General features: G+C 42.8%; 2 protein-coding genes across 3 annotated transcripts; one reads left to right on the forward strand and one right to left on the reverse strand.

Moving 5' to 3' along the window:
* Positions 1–58: 58 nt before the first annotated feature.
* Positions 59–14120, reverse strand: LOC307077300 (myelin-associated neurite-outgrowth inhibitor-like). 2 transcript variants are annotated; one of them, XM_079738673.1, is made up of 9 exons: positions 13982–14120; positions 11571–11679; positions 9739–9830; positions 8074–8160; positions 6814–6942; positions 5287–5423; positions 4617–4827; positions 4211–4355; positions 59–3677 (listed from the first exon to the last, which is right to left on the reverse strand). In XM_079738673.1, the coding sequence occupies exons 2-8, from the start codon at positions 11645–11647 to the stop codon at positions 4240–4242; spliced, it is 849 nt and encodes a 282-aa protein (XP_079594799.1). In that variant the 5' UTR covers positions 11648–11679; positions 13982–14120; the 3' UTR covers positions 59–3677; positions 4211–4239. The 2 variants fall into 2 exon arrangements, with proteins under 2 accessions (XP_079594799.1, XP_079594800.1); XM_079738674.1 differs by lacking the exon at positions 6814–6942.
* A 2387-nt stretch (positions 14121–16507) lies between these two features.
* sc5d (sterol-C5-desaturase) lies at positions 16508–21382 on the forward strand. The gene is made up of 5 exons (XM_079737797.1): positions 16508–16539; positions 17734–17962; positions 18572–18704; positions 19738–19838; positions 19934–21382. Exons 2-5 carry the CDS (start codon positions 17753–17755, stop codon positions 20390–20392), a joined length of 903 nt encoding a protein of 300 aa, XP_079593923.1. The 5' UTR covers positions 16508–16539; positions 17734–17752; the 3' UTR covers positions 20393–21382.
* Positions 21383–21723: the final 341 nt, after the last annotated feature.

Raw genomic sequence — 21723 nt, forward strand, 5'->3', positions numbered from 1 at the left:
AAAGTTTTTCTTTAATATATATTTTTTTAATCTTAAAGATGGTACAATAAGGTTTACAAATTCCTGTCGCGTCGTTCATGAACTACAACATAAAAAAAGCAATTACAGTTGATCTGCACACATTAATAGCAGGGCTGTGCCCTTGTTGACCTTAACCCATACATAGACCATAGGATAGATTCCAACGTCACGGCTGCTTTCTTAAGAGCCAGCATTACAGTCTAACTAATTGGCTGGTAGATTCTGTATCACAAGATGCACACTAAACTAAATTTTGAGCGACATATGTTTTTTGGAAGACATACAGTTGTAAAGTATCAACTTTTGTTTGACCAAAGGTAACCATGTAACAAACAGACCTGTAATATTTTTTTAGATGGCGACATACCCAATACTCGACAATAATTAGAGCGAGCTTCCTTGCACTTTGAAATACTTGTGACTACAACGGACGGAAAAACCGAATGTGCGAAGTGCAAAATCTCATTATACACCAATGTCGCTGTAATGCACCATGTCATGCCTATACGCCTTGATCACAAGCCATACTTTTATCTTATACTTGCAAGTAGGCGTTATATCCTTGTAAATTAACCACTATTACTATTACTCAGTTTGTGTCCTGTATGTGTGTGTGTATGTGTGTGTGTGTGTGTGTGTGTGTGTGTGAGAGAGAGAGAGGAGGGGGGGATACATGATTACATGTTGAAAGGTCAAGGGAGATGTAGACTATAGACAGTTAACATGATGTCCATCTGTGATGTCACAAATGCAAGCAATTAACATGAATATTTGCCTTATCAATGGTTATAGGTAATAACAATAGCCGATTATGGCACAGCTTCTTATGGTTTGCAAAACAATGCCTTCTCCCTATTTTAAAACAAAAATACCACAATTGGAGTTATTAATAGAGCAGATATCTCTTAGCAATTTAAGGACGATATGCGTAAGAATATTTGTAGAATACAGGTTGAACCCCCTTGATTTAGCATGAAACACCACATTCACATTGACTGGTGTCTGTTTAATAGTCATGTGCATTGTCCCAGGCCTAGCATTACATTACATCCGGCTTCACATCATGTGGTAAGCAGGAGAAAATGCTCCCGATGCTATAGGTTTGTGTAAGGTAAAAGTCACCCCCCAGTATCAACAGTAGACTGGAAATAGACCAGGACCATATTGCTAAAAGCCAAAAGCACGTTTTGACCCAGTATGTTCATTTCAATGATGCGATGACCCAACAAATGTGTTTTAGCATTAGCTGTTCAATGCTCATGAGAAAATGTGGAGATATTCCCTATAGTGTGGATATGGTGACTGAGCGGGTGGCGGCTCAATTAGTTAAGCTAAAGTCAGACAATAGGACTTAAATGAAAACATTAGGACTGACATTATCACGACATTACAGTAACCAAAATACCAGAAAATATCTACTCTCTGACGACTATATCAATAGTACACAGACTTGCTTTGAGGGGACAGTTCTAATGTCCTTAACCTAGAATCAAATCATATACAACCCAATAGAAGCCAACAAAATGTAATGAGTTGCCTTTCTAAATGGCATAGATTACCGTTACATCTTTGTGCAAATGTTTCTAATCTAGCACTCCTATCCAAACACACACACATCCACGTCAAGCAACACAACTCAAATCACACGCACACACACACACCCACGCCAAGCAGCAGAACTTAAACCCCTGAAGTCAATGACCGTGTTCCCCTGGTCGTGGCCCATGAGCAAACTTCCTTCCATCCCACCCTGGCATTGTGTCCAGGAAGAGGGTGGGTGGGCGGTGTGGTATTCCGGCTGGGGGAAAACCCATCCAACCATTCAGGTATTACATTGCAAGTTAGTGAGGTGATCGCTGGGCTCGTATTGCGAGGTCCGCATGCACTGGATAACTAAACCCCCCTACCAACTAGCATTCAGAAAGTCAAACCCAGTTTATTGTTCTCTGCATCCTGCGTGTTTATGCATAGACCAGGCTTTTTGAATGATGTCGTCAACCACAAAGCCCTGGTTTGGGACAGGACGATACCCAACACCAGTATAGTCCTTTGTGTGTATATGTATATTTTTATACACATACCCTGTAGAATACAATTAAATAGAATCAAATATGTGCCAAAGAGGAGCACTGCCCTTTGGCTTGTGAGCTTCAAGGATCATGTCGAAGCCTGTCTGACCTTGCAGCTAAAAAGCCTAAGGAGCAACAACCCACCCTGACAAATTGTGACAACAGTGTTTGACGATATTCATAGTTTTACCTTTGTAATTACAAACAGTACGGCCGCCTTTGATCTGATAATGGATGGAAAATAGAGACCTTTGAGACACAACGCCAAGTGTTTATGTGTCTAGGGTGGTCACTGAAAACAGAACAAAAACACTGAAGAACTTTGAAACGCAAGGAGAATGTTGGCCCTCTGCTGTACATATTTGTATTCTACTTCGATGTATTCCACAGTTATTATATATATATATATATATATATATATATGTATATACACATATATATATATATTAAACACACACACACACATACTCACTTGGAACAAGCCAACCAAAAAAACAATCCTTTATACTCATAGTATAAGGCATTTATACACAAGTGTTGACTTGTGTATATGCACAAGCCTTACGCACACAAGTGTCCACGTGTGTACACAGACCCGGTGAAATATAGGCCCCTATGACGTCTGTACAGCCTAAATGTGCATATGTGGACTTTCTATACGCTCTTGCGGTGCTTAAAGTGTACTGCGAGTCCTCGCGTTGAATGTGCGTACATACTCCTGACTACTTACTCTCACGTACAGTACACCCAGCGAAACATGTAAGGATACCACTTATAGAATATATCGAGTGTTACTAAATATGGTTTTTAATTTCTTGGTACGCTATAGGTGATGTGCAAGGCTGACATCTTCTACATGGCTTTGCAAACGTTGTTTGAAGGTGTCCCGACATAAGAGGGTCCACCACATCAGTGCTAGCATTCAGCGGAATCTATTTCCACTAAAACTAAAAATATCATGAAATTTAAAAAAAAAAGAAAAAAAATTATAATCTACAAAAACAAACAGGTGTGAATAGAATACAACTGACAGACACCTGGTGTCTAACAGTCCCAACAGGGTTGCACGGTTGAAATGCAACCTTATTCGCAAACAGAAAGGCAAACTAATTATGAAATGTTGTTCCCATTAAATAACTGGGAAGTTATGGTTGAGCTAAGTAGGGCCTATTTACAAAACATAACAAAACAGATCTATGAAAACGTCAGCATTCAAAGTAATATTTACATTCTCACTGCTGAAGGAACTGACTGGCCGCTATAAGCTTTTTGTTCAGTTTTCAGAACCAAAGAACATATATACAGACACCAACATGTTAAGAAGCCACAACTATACAAGAGAGGACCTGTACAATGTGCCAGTGTTTGGATTTGAAGAGTGCTGAACATATACAACAAAGACAATCCACAATCCAACTGGCTAAAAAAATAAAATAAAATAAAAACAAACAGTCTAACGTTGACACAAAAAAAATAAAACGGTTACAAAACGCAAAAAACACATGAAGTCGGCCCTTCAGTTTCACTGCTTGTTCTTGGTGCCTAGCCCGGCTCTGATCCCCACGGAGGCAATACGTGATGTTATCACTGTGAGCAAGAGACATAGCAGTTGAACAGAGAGATACAGAGGATGACAGAGAGAGAGAGGAGGGAGGAGAGGAGAGAGGGAAAGGGAGAGGGAGAGGGAGAGAGAGAGAGAGGGAGAGAGAGAGAGAGAGAGAGAGAGAGAGAGAGAGAGAGAGAGAGAGAGAGAGAGACATTAACAACTGAAGACTCATACCGGGGGGCAGAATTGTCGTACAAATGGGATGATTATCGTACATCTAGAAAACGCCCTGTACAACAGTGTTTGATGTGGTGCCTGGAGATTAATCTTTAAAAAATGTGATTACTCTTTTAAGGCAATTGTTGCTTAAGAGAAGAAGTAGTTTTAGGGGCTGGACTAAATGTCAATATCATTGGTGGGGTGAAATTGTTATCCTTGCCATCGGTGGGAGCGAGCGACGCAATCACAAAAGCGCAGGTGGTGTGTTTGTGAGATGAATGGAGCGTGGGATGGTTAAGGGGAGATCACGTCGTCTCTAAGTGGAACTCGACGAGTTCTGAGGCTGGCTGCTTACATCAGGGGGAGAGGGGGCTGCAGGCGGTTCTACCAGTGGGGGGTCACGTAGCTGTACCCAGGGGCCCCCTGGGGCCGGTAGGTTGGCATGGTTACCGACGGGGCTCCCATGTGCTGAGTGGACTGGGGTGTGGTCAGCAGGGTGCCTGCGGACGGAGAGGGACAGTTGAGAACCATATCACTGCTGGATGGTTAAGGACTGCATGCATGAACTCTATTGAATAACAATAACAACATCAGTGGATTTGGAGATTGGCTGCAATGCTTCCTTAGGCATTTCACAAGAGGGATACTTATATTGAATAATTGCTGTTGTGTGGCTTTTAGAGAGGGAAATCACCCCAGACATAGTGAGTTTGGTGCTTAATGTGCTTAATGGCACACTCTGATGTCTTGCAGAGGCTCACCTGTGGACATGGCCATGGTGGTGCCGCTAACCATGCCCATTGGCAAGGCACCGGAGCGGGGGGCGGGCGCGGGAGACGGGGAGGGGGCTCCGGTGGGGACCTGCGTGGGGTAGAGGGTGGAGGGGAGGCTGTTGGGCTGCACCACGGTGGTGTGGTGGATGACGTGGGGCTGGGCCGCCGCGTAGACCGGCTGCGTGTAGTAGGCCCCCTGCTGGGGTTTCAGAGAGACGACGGAGGGTTGGTTGCATAATCATAACCATAACAATAAGAACAGTGGTGAGTGGGAAGGGAGAGGGGATAGAAGGCTGTGGAGGAAGGGAGTGGGGGACGGCAAATTAAATCTGGAGGGCGAAAGACAGAGAAAAAGAGAAAGAAAGAGAAATAAAGAGAACGAGGGAGAGCGAGAGCGGTAGAGAGAGAGAGAGAGAGAGAGAGAGAGAGAGAGAGAGAGAGAGAGAGAGAGAGAGAGAGAGACCCACACAGCCAGACAGAGATAGGAGACAAAGACAGAGAAAACACACCGTAGAGCATCACGATAAGTATTTCTGTCACGGGGACACGTCCCTGTGTGAAGAATGAGGTGTGAGACGCTCCGTGCCTTTCCTTTGCATCACCGTGATCCCGACATGGTACGTACTGAGTGTGCAGAGTGGCCAATCACACTCCTTACCTGGGTGTAGAGGTTCTGCTGAGGGTAGATGCTCCTGATGGGGTACATCTGGTAGGGGTTGGCAGACGGGGAGTAAGGTGGAGGTGCCCCGGTCGACTGCATGGGGTTCACCTTGTACGGGGTACCTGCTGTGTACCCTGTTAGAGAGAGAGAAAGGGAGAGAGACTAAGGGCTTGCTTCACACCCACTATGTAGCCGCGGTGGACGGCCATCAGCGTGAGATGTCGTGCTTGCATTGTGAACAAACCTTTGGTTTAGGGCGAGGGGTGTGTGCAAAATAAGTGTCCACTATCTGGGAATCTGGTCAATTAGTTGCAGTCCGGTTAATTTAAAAGCAGTTATGCATCTGATAAGGATCTAAAGTGAGAAACTAATTCTTCTTTAGGCAGCATTTTTGCTTTTGTCACCTGAGGTAAATAGATGTGGAATGACGACATTGTCTCCTGGGATTGTGTGCCACAATGTCAAAAGTTATCATTTTGTTGTTTATTATTGGTAGAATTTGTTGTGCCTTTCAGAATTGACTGACATGAAATTTCATGTCTGAAAGAAAGCATCTACATAAATATATATACACGTGTATACAAGCAAAGACAAAATGCAGAGAGCAATACTATAGTATGCGGTCAAGGTATTCCGTCAAGAAATGTAAACAAGCAATGCAGTATGCTGCAATCTCCATCTCTGAACCAACTCAGAGATGGATAAATAAATCACAGAGTTACTTTTTGGGACCATGGTGTATATACAGAGATTGTGCGACTCAAATAGTTTTCTTTGGCTTCCGAATTTCATGACACTGAAAATGTACCATTCGTATGCGCAATTGGGTGACAAACATACTCATACACACATGCGTTCACACAGACACACGCAAACACAGACACCCGAATCATATGAAATGCTTGAGCAATAAGATGCTTGTGTAAATACAACGCCACTGTGTGTCTGTGTGTGAGGTTTTTCATATTGATAATTAATGCTGCCATTCCATATTGATAATTAATGCTGCCATTCCTTTTTTTCAAGAATTTGCTCAGTGTGGATGCCTGATGCCATTTTAAAGAGCAACCAAAGAGCAACACAAAAATCTAACCGCAACAGCAGCCCCACCTCTGGTACAAAACGTGTTACTGCAACTGCTGTTTCTGATTGGTTGAGATTTGTGCCAATGGCCATGGGTGCCAACCTAGCATTTATTCGAGCCAATCAGAAACAGCAACAGCAACAAGCCGTGGTTGCTGAAGACTCTGTGGTTGGATTCAGTGTACAGAATGACAATGGGAGAGAGACATATAGGAGGACGGAAGAGAGAGAGACAGAAATGAGTGAAACAGAGAGAGTAAGAAAGCAAGAGAAAGAAAGATAGCAAGAAAGAAAGATAGAAAGAAAAAAAGAGAGAAAGACAGAAACAAAGAAGATAAAGAAAGAAAGAAAAACAGAAACAAATAGAAGACAAAGAAAGAAAGAAAGACAGAGAGATAGAGCGAGCATGAGATACACTGTATGTAATTGGCAGATATTTACTGAAGGCTGTGGCCGAGGCCTGGTACTGTCGGCCATCAGAGCCTGCGTCCAGGGCCGGGTCATAGGGACCCTCTTGGGCCCCCGCCATCTCCATAGACGCCTGGGGCCAGCCCTGCTTCAGCAGCAGCACTGTCCCACACACACAGAGATACATGTTATACATGCACACACCAAGAGATTTTATACACACACACACACACACACACACACATACAGGCAATCACAGATACAAATATAGATGTTATACAGAGAAAAGAAATATTGATGTCACACACAGATTCACAAGCAAACACACACACACACACATTCACACTGAAGACACATTCACCCTGAACATGCACATCCACAATAACAAATCTCACACACACACACACACACACACACACACACACACAGACACACACACAGACACACAGGCACGAGTGGGCCATAAAGATGCATTTTGTTTAATGGCTGTAATTGCACTTCCATTAAATTGTTATAGCGTTATAATGACATTAGGTAGAGTTTGCGGGCGGTAATAGGATATTACAGCAAGTCAAACATGTCAAAACATTAACTTGGTAAAGAGATATGGTATACTAACATCACCATATCAAACAGTAGTAGTAGTAGTAGTAGTAATACACAACACAATAAGGGGGTTCAGGATCAGATCTTAAGAAGACATTCATAAGAGTTTCATTCTTACGATAGGCTTTATATTTCTGTGATATATACTGTCTTCAAGAGGGAGTCAAATACAACACTTAGAAATCAACACATTTTGCCATAAAGCCCGGACTCTCACAGACACAGCTGTCCATCTCAGCCAGTACTGTACTCAACAACAACCACTGCTTAGGTATTAGCTTTAGTTTTCCATGTTGATATACTGGTGGTATTATACGTTATTTAAATATGGGCATATCATTCCAACTATCTATTAACTCTAAAAGATAGCGCACACACACACAGACAGATGGACACACTCAAGACTTCCACATAGACACAGATGCCCAAATATTTTATTTCCACTGCAACCCCTTCCACACGGTACAACCCAATTAAGACTACTGATATAGAAATGTAAAATCAATGTCTCCATTAATCGCTCTCAGACACACACACACACACACAAACACACACACACACACACACACACACACACACACTAAAATAACGTCTTCCCGCCACACATCATTTCCCAGCATACGCAACGCAAAGCATCAAAGTACCAGAAACACTCAACGACTGCTGCAAAGCATAGCCCTAGCTTACCTTGGGGGAAGGCCGCATTGCCGGTGTGGTAGACACTGTGTGCATATGCTTGGGGAACGGCAGCCGCGGAGTAGCCCGTGGGGTAGCCTGCAAGGGAGGGGAGGAGAGGGATGAGGCACAGAAAAGAGGCCAGGCATCAGTGCTAGGGAGAGGTCCCTGGACACCATGCACAGGATGCTCTGAGGCTAGTTAGCTAGCATAGCCTGAGGCCTTCTTCAGGTACCTCGTTATGGAAGGCTGCCTTTATCGGGGGCCTGTTCTCTGGGTAAAAGGCTGTGCACTCATGAGGAATGAGTGTAGGAGGGGGAGGAGGGACGAGGCGGGTTTCGTTCTGGTGGGCCTGAAGGGTCCGGGTGTTCAGACAAGCAGAGGTAATTGGACTGTGCTGCGTTACTGCAAAGGTTGCTGTCTCTACATATGAGCAGATAATTGTATTACATGTGTGTGTATTAATATGCATACAGCTAAAATATTTTTTTAAATTGTTTTACTTAAACCCTGTAAGTCTATTTGAACCAAAAGAATCGAGGATTGTGGTTGGTCCTTTTTATGGCAACGTGTTCCTTGACTAGTATGTGACCGACCTAAGACTTGTGACTTCACTTTGACTAAAATTGTGATAAAGCCAGAGCCATATAATCTGGAGAATCCCTATCTCATCTTCAAAATAAACATCAATACACATCTTGCGCAAAACCTGTGTGTTGTTTTGAACACATTGTGTTAGTGGTTGAATTAAGAACGTATATGACTGTCTGGCTTTGCTGTGTGGCAAGTCCCTATTATGCACTTAACTACCTCTCATAAAAAAAAAGGGTCTACCTACATTGTGTTCTGATTCCTATAATTACACTGTACTTTGTTCAGTTGTTTTATGGAGAACTGCTCGCGCAGCACTTAACATTTGTTGTAGTTACTCCATTATTTATTGTGTGCCATGTTCTCAGCCCCACTAGGAGGCTGCTTTGGTCAAAAACAGCTGACTGACTGACTGTAACGGTGATGTCATTAGGAAGAAGTCAGAGAGAGGTCCCCCCCCCCCCTAATGGTTTACTTATACAAAGACAGTAGGGGGGTTGGACTTTAGTAGTGGGGGCGGACTTTAAATTCCTTGGAACCACCTTCGCCCTTTTCTGCTTCCGCTCAATAACTGATTGATGGGGAGGTTGGGCGACATCTTTTCCAGAGCTGGGGTCTTTATTACCCTATTATATGCATTATTATACTGTGGTTATAGTGGCCCATTATAGGAATTGAGTATTCACTGATAAAATGTCTGTGAATAAATCAGCTACATTTTTAATATGCATTTTACCCATCACTTAATCAGCATACTGGAGTAAAGATTTTTGACACAGACATTAAAATAGACCATCAGCTAGATTGCTGATTATCAATAAATCAAGCCACAGAAACCAGACCATCAAGACAAAAAACTGCTTGTATTCCAGTATTTATCTTTGACACGAGATGCTTCCATGACAGGTCGTCATAAAGTCGTCATAATGTGGGCTTTAACAGTAATCCGACATCTGTGAGGATTCAGAGTGGTTGTAAGAGACTCACACGGTGAAACCCGAACACACAACTAGCCACGTTCGGCGACCGTAAGGAGGCACACACTCAAAGAGAATAGTACGTGGACAAGGCTGCCCTAGGACTCACCTGCGTATGTTATGTTCTTGGGGTTGCCATAGGGATTCCCTGGCTGGAGAGGACTGTACACAGGGTTCATTATGGAAGGAACTCTTCCCTTACTGCAGGACAGACAGACAGGTAGAGAGAGACAGGGAAGGGTGCACAGGGAGAATTAGACAGGGGGGAACGCTGGACGCAAACAGGGGAAAATGTTTGTCTCAAAGGTCAGGGGTCGTTGGAGAGTGTCTTGATGGAGCCAGGCGTCGAAAAGCATTTGTTCGTGACAGCGAAAGTTGCAGGTTATGGTGGTGAGTGGGTTGCAATACGCGAACAAACGACAGAGACGTGAATTGACTCTAGCACAAGCGCCGGGCTCTGACACATTCATGCATGCCCGCGATATCGTTTCTCACTGTCATCAGATAGCTCTGCCTATTTTTATCTCCAGTGTTCTTCCTTGGGTCTCTCTCGCTCCCTCTCTCATTCTCTAGGTTGCCACACATGCCTTTCTCTCTCCTTCCCTCCCCTCCTTTGCCGCTCTCACAGAGTGGCTGACTTCACAGAGTTGCTCGGGGTAATTAACCGGAACCTACGTAAGATCCCTTATAATTAGCGACTGCGAGGGATGAATTGAAATCGGCAGCTGGCTCCATCAGAAGCCCCATGCGATGGGAAAGTGGACGCGAGTGCAGATATCTAGTGGCCGGCTGAGGTTTGACGGGGTGGCGCAAATGGTGGTTCAGACGGGGGTGAAGGTGTCGGGACGGTTGCTGGTTGTTCAGCGTCATCGGCACAATGTCATCAGCTCCCGCAGCTCACCACCGTCCCACGTCCATGACTCACTATCCTACCGGACCCAATGGGGACTTTGGTTTCCACTGCTCTGATGTGTTCCTGTACGGGTAACTATGCATCAAAACGAATGACAGGAGGGACAACAAAGGCCCTGCGATTACAGAGCACGGGATGCAGCTTCCTGTTGTTAAGGGCGTGGGCCAAATCTGTTGCTCCGGGGCATCAAAGAAGCGATGCGGGGCCCAGATCTATCTCAAGGTTGGATTCTGCTAACGATGTGCTTTCATGCGGTTCTTCAAAAGTACCCTACGGAAACCTTGTCCTAATTGGCCAATGCCCAGTCGGAGGAAACTTGTCATTGCCATCGTAAGCAAAGTTGCCAATTTATTGACAATAGCTTGATGCTGTTGTTGTCCTAGGCATTGGAACACAGTGACGGATGGAGAGTTGAACAGCTGTATGATGGGGAAATTAGAAAGATAAGACAGTGGGACACGGGGACTGACATTTAAATACCAAGACCCCTTAGGGATCTATATTAAAAAGAACACTGCATGCAATACCATACCGTTTCAGATTTAGTGTGTGAATGCAAGGAGCATTCACATACGGGAGCATTAAATGCAAGGAGCATCAGGTAACTAAATACAGGCTGGTTATGAAAAGGCCCCCACCATCACACACACACACACACACACACACACACACACTCACACACACACACACACACACACACACACACACACACACACACACACACACACACACACACACACACTCACTCCGGATTCATCTTCAGCACATGGGAAATTAACACATGTTCAAAGCCAGTCGTTATAAAAGTCTACCTACTCTCGGGTGGTGTTTTAATGAGATAGGATTATATAAGCCTCTTCCATACATACAAGGTCATGCTTCTGTATGGAGAGAAGGACTTAAGGGGCTGACCTGCCATTATAACAGTTACAGACTGTTCTCCCACTCAGGCCATGGGAGCACAGCCCAATGGGCAGGCAATGAGTGAGTGAGCGAATTAAGTGCAGCAGTTTGTGTCCAACACATACCTCTTTGGATTCTGAGCAATTTCAGGTTGATAGAAGAAGCTGATTTGATCGGTGTGAAGTCCGTTGGCCATTCTCATGGCAACGTAAGCTGGTAAATGGCAAGTGAAATCTGTCACAGAGAAGGAACAATGAAGAATGGTCATGTACCAGAGAAAATCATCATCAAAAAGAAAGAGAAAGGGGGTTTTCAAGTCATAATCACACAAACAAATCGTTTTTTTGCAAACATTTCCACATTGACTTTCAATTGACCTTCAGTTGGACATTGTCAAACAATAGTAGCATGAGGACATGTGACCCAACCCCAAAATAAAATACACAAAAGAAGAGAACGTCTGAATTATGGATTTTTTACCTTTCGATGCATAAATGTGTCTGTGTGCATACACATGCAACACTATATAGCAAGACAAAGACAATGGTACAGACATTTAATTGGGGGGGAGTCCAAGGTGATGCAGAGTTCAGATGCTCTAAAACATGGCTTCCACCTAACGCCTTGGCTTGCAGTCATTGAAGACACTTCCCTGCTCTCACATAGTGCTGGGCGACAGCGTAAAAATATAATTTGACTCTAAGTAAAATGTGTTTTTTCCCCCTTCTAAAAATAATCTATGCTCGCCCCCAATTATTTTATTGCCATGCTTTAGGATACGGGCCAGGATAGAAGTTGCTATGACTACCAACTGAAAGGTGCTGGGTTTCATCCCCAGTGACCTTGACCAAGATGCCTGATGATATGTGTGTGAATTTACTCTAAATAAAAGTGTCTGCTAGGCTACTTAACTTGTTAGTGTAATTGTAACACGTCTCTGATAAACCAAAAAGCTAAAACAACATTATTTGTTATGTTTAATTGTGTCTTTTCCAAAGCCAAATGTTCTGTTAACTGTCCCGTCCTACTTTGACACTGCCTGTTAAATTTCACATGTGTCATTGTGAAGACGTGCCAAGTGCATATTTAGGTCAGGCATCAAAGGCAAATGTATAGGCCTACTATCTAGGTTCCATTTTAGCTCAGCACGCACACACAAAGGTATCTGACAGTAGATAATTAACATCACTAACATCATGTGAACATAATTGTTTGTATTTTGTTATCAAACAAAGGATTAAATATTAGAATTTATAGATTACATCCAAAAAGGCTGATTAAATGGTGCCTTCTGCCGAATCAAATGCCCCCATTTGGATTGTGTTTTGCATCAAACTTTGTCTCAGCATATGCATTGTGTAATAGACTGTGGTGAGATGATGCACACTATTGATGTCACAGGGGTTGTTGCCTTTCCAAACAATGCAGCCTAAACAATAATGCAACGGAGATTTGGGTCAAACAGGCATAATAATAGCCTACTGGTAACCTTTTGTAGATTTGACGCATGACAAAGACTCCCTGTAATTTTATATAAAACGGAATATTCCTGGACAATAGATCATAATGTATTTATTTTACAGTGACAAAGGCAAACAAATCCATAAAGTCAGAATAGATCCATCACCAATTTTATAAATATGAACAGGGCCTACGGGCAATTAGCATTTTTGTGGTGTTATTGTTGTTGTCATCATTGCCCGGACCACAATACTATCTCGCATGGATTCGCTCAGAAAACCCCGGCGATGCCCTTATCCAAACAATGATGCCATATTATTCTATGCGGTTTGAATCACGTAAGAAACCGTGATCATCGAGGATCGACGCAGTCCAAGCAAAATCTGCTGCGTACGTAATTCAGCTAGCCTCTAAAATGGTCACACACGGCGAGAACTCCCGACACCATTTTGAGGCGCACGTCACTTCACGAATTGCGAGGTTGCTGCTGCTGCTGCTGCTGCTGCTGAGTGTGTTTGTCATTGTGTGTGTGTGTGTGTGTGCGTGCGCGCGCGTGCGTGTGTGCGGGGAAATGCTCACGTACGGTGGAAACGGGACAACATCGCAATTCCTTTGCTGCACACTGAGCACAACTCCGAAGCAGCCACGTTTAGGGATACAGATCATACAGATCATAATTACACTAGTAATGCCATAATGACAACGTGATGATAATAAAAAAAGATCGCGTATAAACGGCACTGTATAAATATACCCAGGTAGCTGCAGTCACATCGATAAGTGTTTAAGTCATCCGTGATTTGAATCCTCTCATATACCAGTCATGTAGGCCCTGTGTTGCACTTGAAGTTGGATATGCATTCCGCTGCACTCGGATCAGAACCTCTCGTTACATCTCCTTAGATAATAAGATAGCATCACTGCGCACCAATGTTATAATCATTCAAAGAATAAGCTAATTGTTTTATTAAGACCCCCCCCCCCCCCCCAAAAAAAAAAAAAAAGGGAAAACATCGACAGAACGAGAAAACATCTCTCAGGAAAAATATGAAAAGACATCCACAACGAGTCTTACCAGTTATCGGGCTGATGTCGGACGGTCGGGATGTCGGACGGTTGAAATGTCTCCGTGGAGTCGGTTCGTTGTCACTGTTTTCCTCCTGCGTTCAGTGCTGGCTGCTTTTCACCGAGGCTTCGCTTCGCTGATTTCTGGAGGAGAGAAAAAAAAAGAAGCGGCATCGACGTTCACACAAAGTGGGGGATGGTAACATTCAGCGAGGATTGGTTGGGGTGGTGGTGGTGGTGGTGGTGGGGGGGGGGGGGGGGGGGGGGTGAAGGGTCTCACAAACACAAGGGGAGGACCTTTTTATATCAAGACAGCGGTGCGCACAAGTGTTGGCTATATGTTCCCTCCGGCTACAGGGCTAGTACCCGTAGACTAGTACTACCTCATGCGTAAAATCAGTGTCAGTGGGAGAGGGGACTGCCAACATATTTCAAGTATTACTTGCAGATTATTGCTTTGGATATTTTATGGTTATAATGTTGGCCCATTATTCAGTAGGCCTATTAACTGTTAAGGTCTTAAAAAGCCCTAACATATAGCTATTCTGGAGTAAATTATGTAAAACGCCTGTGGAATTTATATTCATATCCAATATATTTTTAATGAATGGCCGATTTTAATGATGTTACTGATCTTAACCTGGTACATCTGCCTAACCAGGTAAAGAGACCCCATGAGATAAGCCTGCATTTACAACAATTAATCTTCTTTACAAGGTTCATTATTTTTTAAGACGATTCAATTGAACATGATTGAAGCAGATTTGTTAAACTGTTTTTATGTGACCAGATTTGTTAGGTTAGGAAAGTTGACCATTACTCAAGAGAGTCTTTGTAATATGTGTGAATTTTCTGCTGCACTTAAAATTCGTTGAAAAAGGGAAAACAGAGAACATGGCCACATACACCATTGTCATCATTATGACCAGGTTTGCTTTGGAACGCTACAACTACTACTACTACTACTACTACTACTACTACTAATACTACTGCTATGTTTATACTTCTACTTCAAGTATTGTAACAGGACAATCTCTTTTCCATTACACAAATGACATGAAGAGAACAAAAACACAATTATATTATATCACAGACACAGCCAATTGTAAGTGCTTGGTGCATGTTGGAAGCTCTTATTGGTCAATAGCAACACCAAAGAAGACTGACAATCCAACTTGCATAACGCCTATGTCTGATGGCGTTCATGTCATATCATGATATATTTTGTTTCCATCCTTATGTTGATTTGGATGACTTTGCTCTGTCTGCACCACAACAATTTGCCGTACAAGATTCTGTTTCCTTCATATCCAGGTCTTTCAGTAATGAACTTCTTTCCAATTTGCTCTGAACGTCGATATTTTAGGAACCTGCTGTATCCTGGGAAACACAATACCATGAGGGACGCGGGGGAAGTTTGCCAACATCAGAGGAACATGCACAGTCAAATGTGTGATGCGCCTCAATGCCACTAAAGGGTTTAAAGATTGAATTCAACGAATAGGTTGAATTGGCTGCATTGTGTGTGTGTGTGTGTGTGTGTGTGTGTCACAATTTAAAAACTGATTGTTATCATTTTTTCAGTATTGTGTGTGTGCCTCAACCTGGTGCCCTGGACCGCCAGGCCCATGCATCCCAGCCCTGTGATTTGCTGAAGGCAGTGCCACTTGCCACAATGACAGCCAATGGCACCAATTTCAGCCAATAAGAAAGAGCTATGAGCTTTGTTCCATGTCTGAGGTTTAACTTCTGTGTTTCGTTATTTTATTTGTTATTTGTCTTTAAGATAATAAATTACATTATTTATTCGTCAATATCATTATGAATGAATGAAAATCAAAGATCCTGATTAGCGTGGTCAAAAAAAAATTTGCATTACAAACCTATATTAAGCATCCGTATATATTTAGTATGTGCTAAATATACAGTGACATTAATAAAGCTTTAGTTAAATCATGAGTTTTCCCAATGATTCAAAATAATAAGAGAACGAACCTTGCACAGGCCTTGGGTAGTGTTTTGATCTATGTAGGATCGCTAGTGACATCTTGCGGCGACTCAAGGTATAGGTTCATGTTTTGTATGAATTTCATAAATAACCAGATTACCGCATGTGGCAGCAGTAGTGTGAACGTGGCACATCACTTTGAGCGATTAATAATAAGGGGCGAAAAGAGAATGTCGGGAGCCTGAGTTGATTCATCTGAAACAGTTACTTTAAAATGTATAAGACTAATGTCATCAGTAGACATATGGTCATTATTATTTGTAATATATTTCTTCGATTTTATTATCCTTACAATTATTCCGAATTGTTTTTTAATCAATAAATCAATCAACATCTTACACAACTCTTCGAACCTCCCTTTCACAACTCATAGCACCATGAGCAGATCGGCCAGTCAACCAATAGGATCTCGGTACAGTTAAATAACAACCTAGGAAGTTTGCGTGTATTGGCTATCCTCGGCGTGACGTAGGCTCGTCGCAGGAGACGCCGCAGCGGACTGGCTGTGATAAAACACTTCACCACTTCGGTGCCTCGGGCCAGCGATTCCATCTGTACAGGTACGTCCGTATTTCATAACAATATATATAGGGTACTATTGAAATAACCCGATGCAACTTTGAATTTTAAAATGTGTTGACCTGTATCAACTTTGCATATCAACGTTGTTTAGCTCAGAATTGCAGTTGCGTGCCCTCATTTAAATGGTAGTGAATGTGTGACACAGTTAGGTATTATAGAAGGCTACACTTCGATCAGGGTTTGATCAAACATGTCATTGATGTCTAGATAACTAATAGAGATCTACAATGGCGGATAGGTTACATAATGAAAACGGACATTTATTTGCTTTTGACTTTACCAGAGCTATACACAAAATACAAATGGAAAGAGTGGTTACTCAATTGTCAACACCTTATCAAATGGATTCCAACATTATAGTATATCGTGACTGCGAGTGTTTAATTGCTCCCTACCCTCTTTAATTGTTTTGTTTTCTGTAACGCTCAAAAGTATGACCCAATATTCAATGATCAGTGATCACACAAACCATGAGATACCAATCTGATCCCTAAGATTATGAAAAGCTAAACAAAACCTATAGCCATATAAAAGGGGTTGGGGGGGGGGCCTGCGGTCTTCAATGGGGGTTTCAGTTTTACAGTGCAACTTTAAGTGCAATATTTATTTATAATATCAACATTTAACACTTTAGATAAGATTCATACGTCAAAATTAGATCAAAATAGTAATGCATATATTTCAGCTTTCTTTACACCATTTTCGTTCAGGATTTTTTTATTTTATTTTTTCAGACTGGGGGGGACAGCGGGGTGGCCAACCTCTGATCAACGGTGGCCGTGGCCCCCCCTGGCCCCCATGTGGTTACGCCCTTGGTCATATATATATGATTATTACCAAGCAAAACTGACTATTGTAGCAATGGGCAGTGATACATTAATAACACTGTTATAATAACACTGTAATAATATCACTTATACTTGATAAAGTAAGAAAATTGAGTTGCATCACTCTTGCAGAGAGCGCTTGAAGCCTCCCATACAATTTTTTTTTTGTTTGTCATCCTTTTTGTAACAATTTAACAATATTAAACATTGACTTAATGACACTATCATCTCCATAATGTTTGCAGCTGCCCACGGCAAAACATATCATTCACTTAAATACACTATCAATTCTCTACTGCTCTCCTCCTTTCTATCACTTATCGCTCTCTTTCCATCTATCTCCAGGGTCCACGGATCTCGAGCCATGGATCTGGTGCTGAATGTGGCCGACCACCACCTCCTCACGCCTTATGTGTACCCAGCGTCGTGGGCTGAGGAGGGGGCGCTGCGGCAGATCCTCAGCCTCCTGGTGCTCACCAACCTGGGAGCGATGGTCCTCTACCTGGGCCTGGGTGCCATCAGTTACTACTTCGTGTTCGACCACACGCTGATGAAACACCCACACTTTTTAGAGGTACGGTAGTCAGAGGTATAGATAGTATGTCCAGAGAGACCCAACTCGATGCATAACATTACACTGTTTCATTCAACTACAATGACCCTTATAAGACTATGACAGTCCAGGTTTTTTTTTTTTACAATCTTGCTGCACTATAACGATACACACAAAAAAAGAAACATATAAGTGCTTCTGATAATTTATTCTTTTGTAGATGTATTGGTTGATCTGTTGTTTTTTGGGGTACTAGGGGTTTGAATTCCCAACGGTATTTCAAAGTTTGTTTGTTTTCGTTTTTTAATTGAAGAAAGTGATTGCAATAACGTCAAAAAACTAAAAGCAAACCTTGACAAAAAAATAAAAAGATTTTTGGTTCAGAATGATGGTGGATAAGATTCACAATTATTACATAAATGGTTTTTTTCCCCACCCCTAATTATTACTGTCATTCACTTTCTACTGTGAAACCGGAATTTACCATCTGGGATTAATAAAATACTATCTTGTCTTTCTTATCTTAATCAACATTATCTTATTTTAGAGCTAAGTCCCATGTGAATACATGTTTTCAGTTCTGAACCGTGGATGTAGAAGGTTGTTGATCATTTCTGCTGTGCATCTCAGAACCAGGTCCGGAGAGAGATCAAGTATGCGCTGACCTCCCTTCCCTGGATCAGTATCCCCACCGTGGCCTTGTTCTTTGCCGAAGTCAGAGGATATAGCAAACTCTACGACAATGTCTCCGACTACTCAATGGGTAAGAGGCATTTCCTTTGCTCTCATTTGCTCTTGAGGGAACAGCTATCCTTAGAAATCCTTAGAAAGTGCATTCTATTACTTTGTCTTTGCATTTGCAGGAGGCTGCATTTTGGGGATGGCCACTACCTATTTACCTACTATTAATTCAGATGCATAGCCTACATCCTGACTTGCAGGGCCTGGACAAGCTTACACTGCATATACAGACCTACTTCATGGCCATTCCACCAGCCATTGCTATTTGACCCATTGATGTTATTCTGATATTGAGACAAATCGTGATCACTGTCCTATAGCGTCCATTTTTTGTGAGTCTCAATGTCTACTTCAAATGCAGTTAGAAATATGGGACAGTTGCTTCATTTTGTTTATATGCTACAGGCCGAAAGACGATTAATATGGAACTTGCTTGCTCCTTTTAAGTATAACATTGCTTGGGGAGTCCAATTCCTCCACTGAAAAGGGTGGAAAGTGCTTACAACTCTGCTAGTTAACAATCTATCTCTTCTCTACATGTAGTTGTGTTGCGCGAATGCTGCTGAGGGAGGTAGCCTATTTGATTGATTCGCTGAATTGTCCAATCATGTGGTGATAATAAAAAAGAAAAGCGATACCATTGGCCTGGGGTGCACACTGGTGCGACCCGAGGGCGAATTTTCTTGCGCCAATGAAAAGCTGTCTCTGCTTGATAGACAGCAAAAAGTTAGCGAGCTTACATTGACTTCAACGTGGCCGCACCCCTGACTTGGAGGAGGGCTTTATATCGAATGACCAATAACTAGCCTAGCCCAAATCATTGACGTTCAGACGCATTTAAATGGTTGCTGGCAGGGACAAGTATATCACACAATTAAACGATAAACGCTATGTATTTTTTGTTGATTTATTTCATATTGATAATAGTTGATTAATAGTTGGCAGATATATTCAAGTGAATATTTATCGGGGGGGGCGGCGCCCTAGCGCCCTCTATCGACCCACCGCCACTGATTGTACCGCTATTAGAAGCCTTTTGGTTCTCTTGCTTACAGGTTGGCCCATGGTGTTCCTAAGCATGGTGTCGTTCCTGCTATTCACAGACGGGAGCATCTACTGGATACACCGTTTCCTGCACCACAAGCTCATTTACAAGGTGAGCCTAACAGTCCATATCGCTCTAGCACAGCTAAGCATCCAGGAACCAGTCTAGAAGATATTGGCTAACCACTGTGATTCCTTCTCCGATAGCTGTTCCACAAGCCGCACCACGTGTGGAAGGTGGCCTCACCCTTCGCCAGCCATGCCTTCCACCCGGTAGACGGCTTCCTCCAGGGGCTGCCCTACCACATCTACCCCTTCCTCTTCCCCCTCCACAAGGTGCTCTACCTGGCCCTGTACGTCTTCGTCAACATCTGGACCATCTCCATCCACGACGGGGACTACCGGGTGCCGGGGCCCCTGGTGGAAGTCATCAACGGCGCCGCCCACCACACAGACCACCACCTGTTCTTTGACTACAACTACGGCCAGTACTTTACACTGTGGGACCGCCTGGGGGGCTCCTACCGCCACCCCTCAGCTCTCACGGGCAACGGGCCCATGGACCTCATCAGGAGGCTGATGGCGGAGGGGAAGCTGCGCCCCGACAAGGCCGCCGTAAAAGGCCAGTCGAATGGACGCAAAGTGGCCGCGTGCAAGGAGGAGTAGCTAGGGGGAAGGCAGCAGAAAGACGAAGGCAGGATGGATAGGACCAATGTATTTATGGAATTTGATTATGACAAGAATCATTTAAACAGTCCTGAGGAAGTTGTGGTGGCGAGTACTTCAAATCGAGTTAAAGATATGATATCTGGAGACAATTCAGTTCCCTTATCATATTCGCAAAACCCACATGAGCAGTCATGATGTTAACTGCACAGTGGACTGGACAATGTGCATTAAAGTGGTAGATCACTGGAGTCTAGCAGACACCTTTTGTGACTTAACGCAATAAAAGTGGAAAAGATCTTTAACCTCTTGCCAGTGCCATGATATATCATAAAGTAGCTACCATCCCTGAAAAAGTATTTTTATAGGACATTTTATATTTGAGAACATGATAGGCACGGGACATATAAAATAACCATGTGCAGATTGGCATAGAAAAGCGCTTTAACTTCAAATATGGTAATTTGACACTTGGAGGAGGATGAACTTGACTGCTTGACTCCTCCCACCACTCCATCTAGCTCCACAGAAGGCACCAACCTTAGCACTGAAAAACAACATGTCATTTTGGCTGAGATGCTAACAAGGATAGATGGGTCTCATTATAAGGCTGTCATGAAGATTGATAGACAGCTGTAAAGGGCGGCAAAGGGTTCCATCCTCGCCAAACGACAGTGACAGTGATCACTGGGCTTTCTTTAAAAAGACAACCTTACAAAGAAGGAATATAGCACTGGAGTTAAAGGCATTTGAATGTTAACACATTTCCATGTACCATCGACACTTCTAAGGACATTGATATGTGGTCATCGGTTCCTAGGTTAGGCAGGGATGTTTGCTTAGTTCCAGAGGGTTCCTGTTTCATTTGTATGTGCAAAATGAATTGATATGCTGTAATTATTGTGGACCTCTTTTGATATCTTAATCAACAAGGAGGCTTTCAATCATCATATTATGATGAATAATAAAGCATTTAAAATGTGTTGAAGAATGACTACACTGGACTGAGTTTCTATGTAAATGAATCCCCAATATACTGTACTGACGTAGATTAACCCCAACGATCTTTCACAGAAATGTTATAAATAAATGTATTTGCTCAATCCCGCAGTCCGCTTCAAAGCAATTAAAATGAAAGAGCAGGCAGGATCTATTTTATTTGACAGAAATTGACTACTTATACGAGTTCTTGACCATGCAACAATTCCTATTGTCTGCTGGTTTTGATTGTGGTTCTATATTAGTTATGCAGAAATTGATTGCTCTTCGCCTAAGTTTTGGAGGAATGAAAAGTGTGAAGACTGGGGAGACCTTATTTAAAATAGTTCCCT

Source organism: Pollachius pollachius, assembly GCF_949987615.1.
Source record: "Pollachius pollachius genome assembly, chromosome: 6".
Lineage (NCBI taxonomy): Eukaryota > Metazoa > Chordata > Actinopteri > Gadiformes > Gadidae > Pollachius > Pollachius pollachius.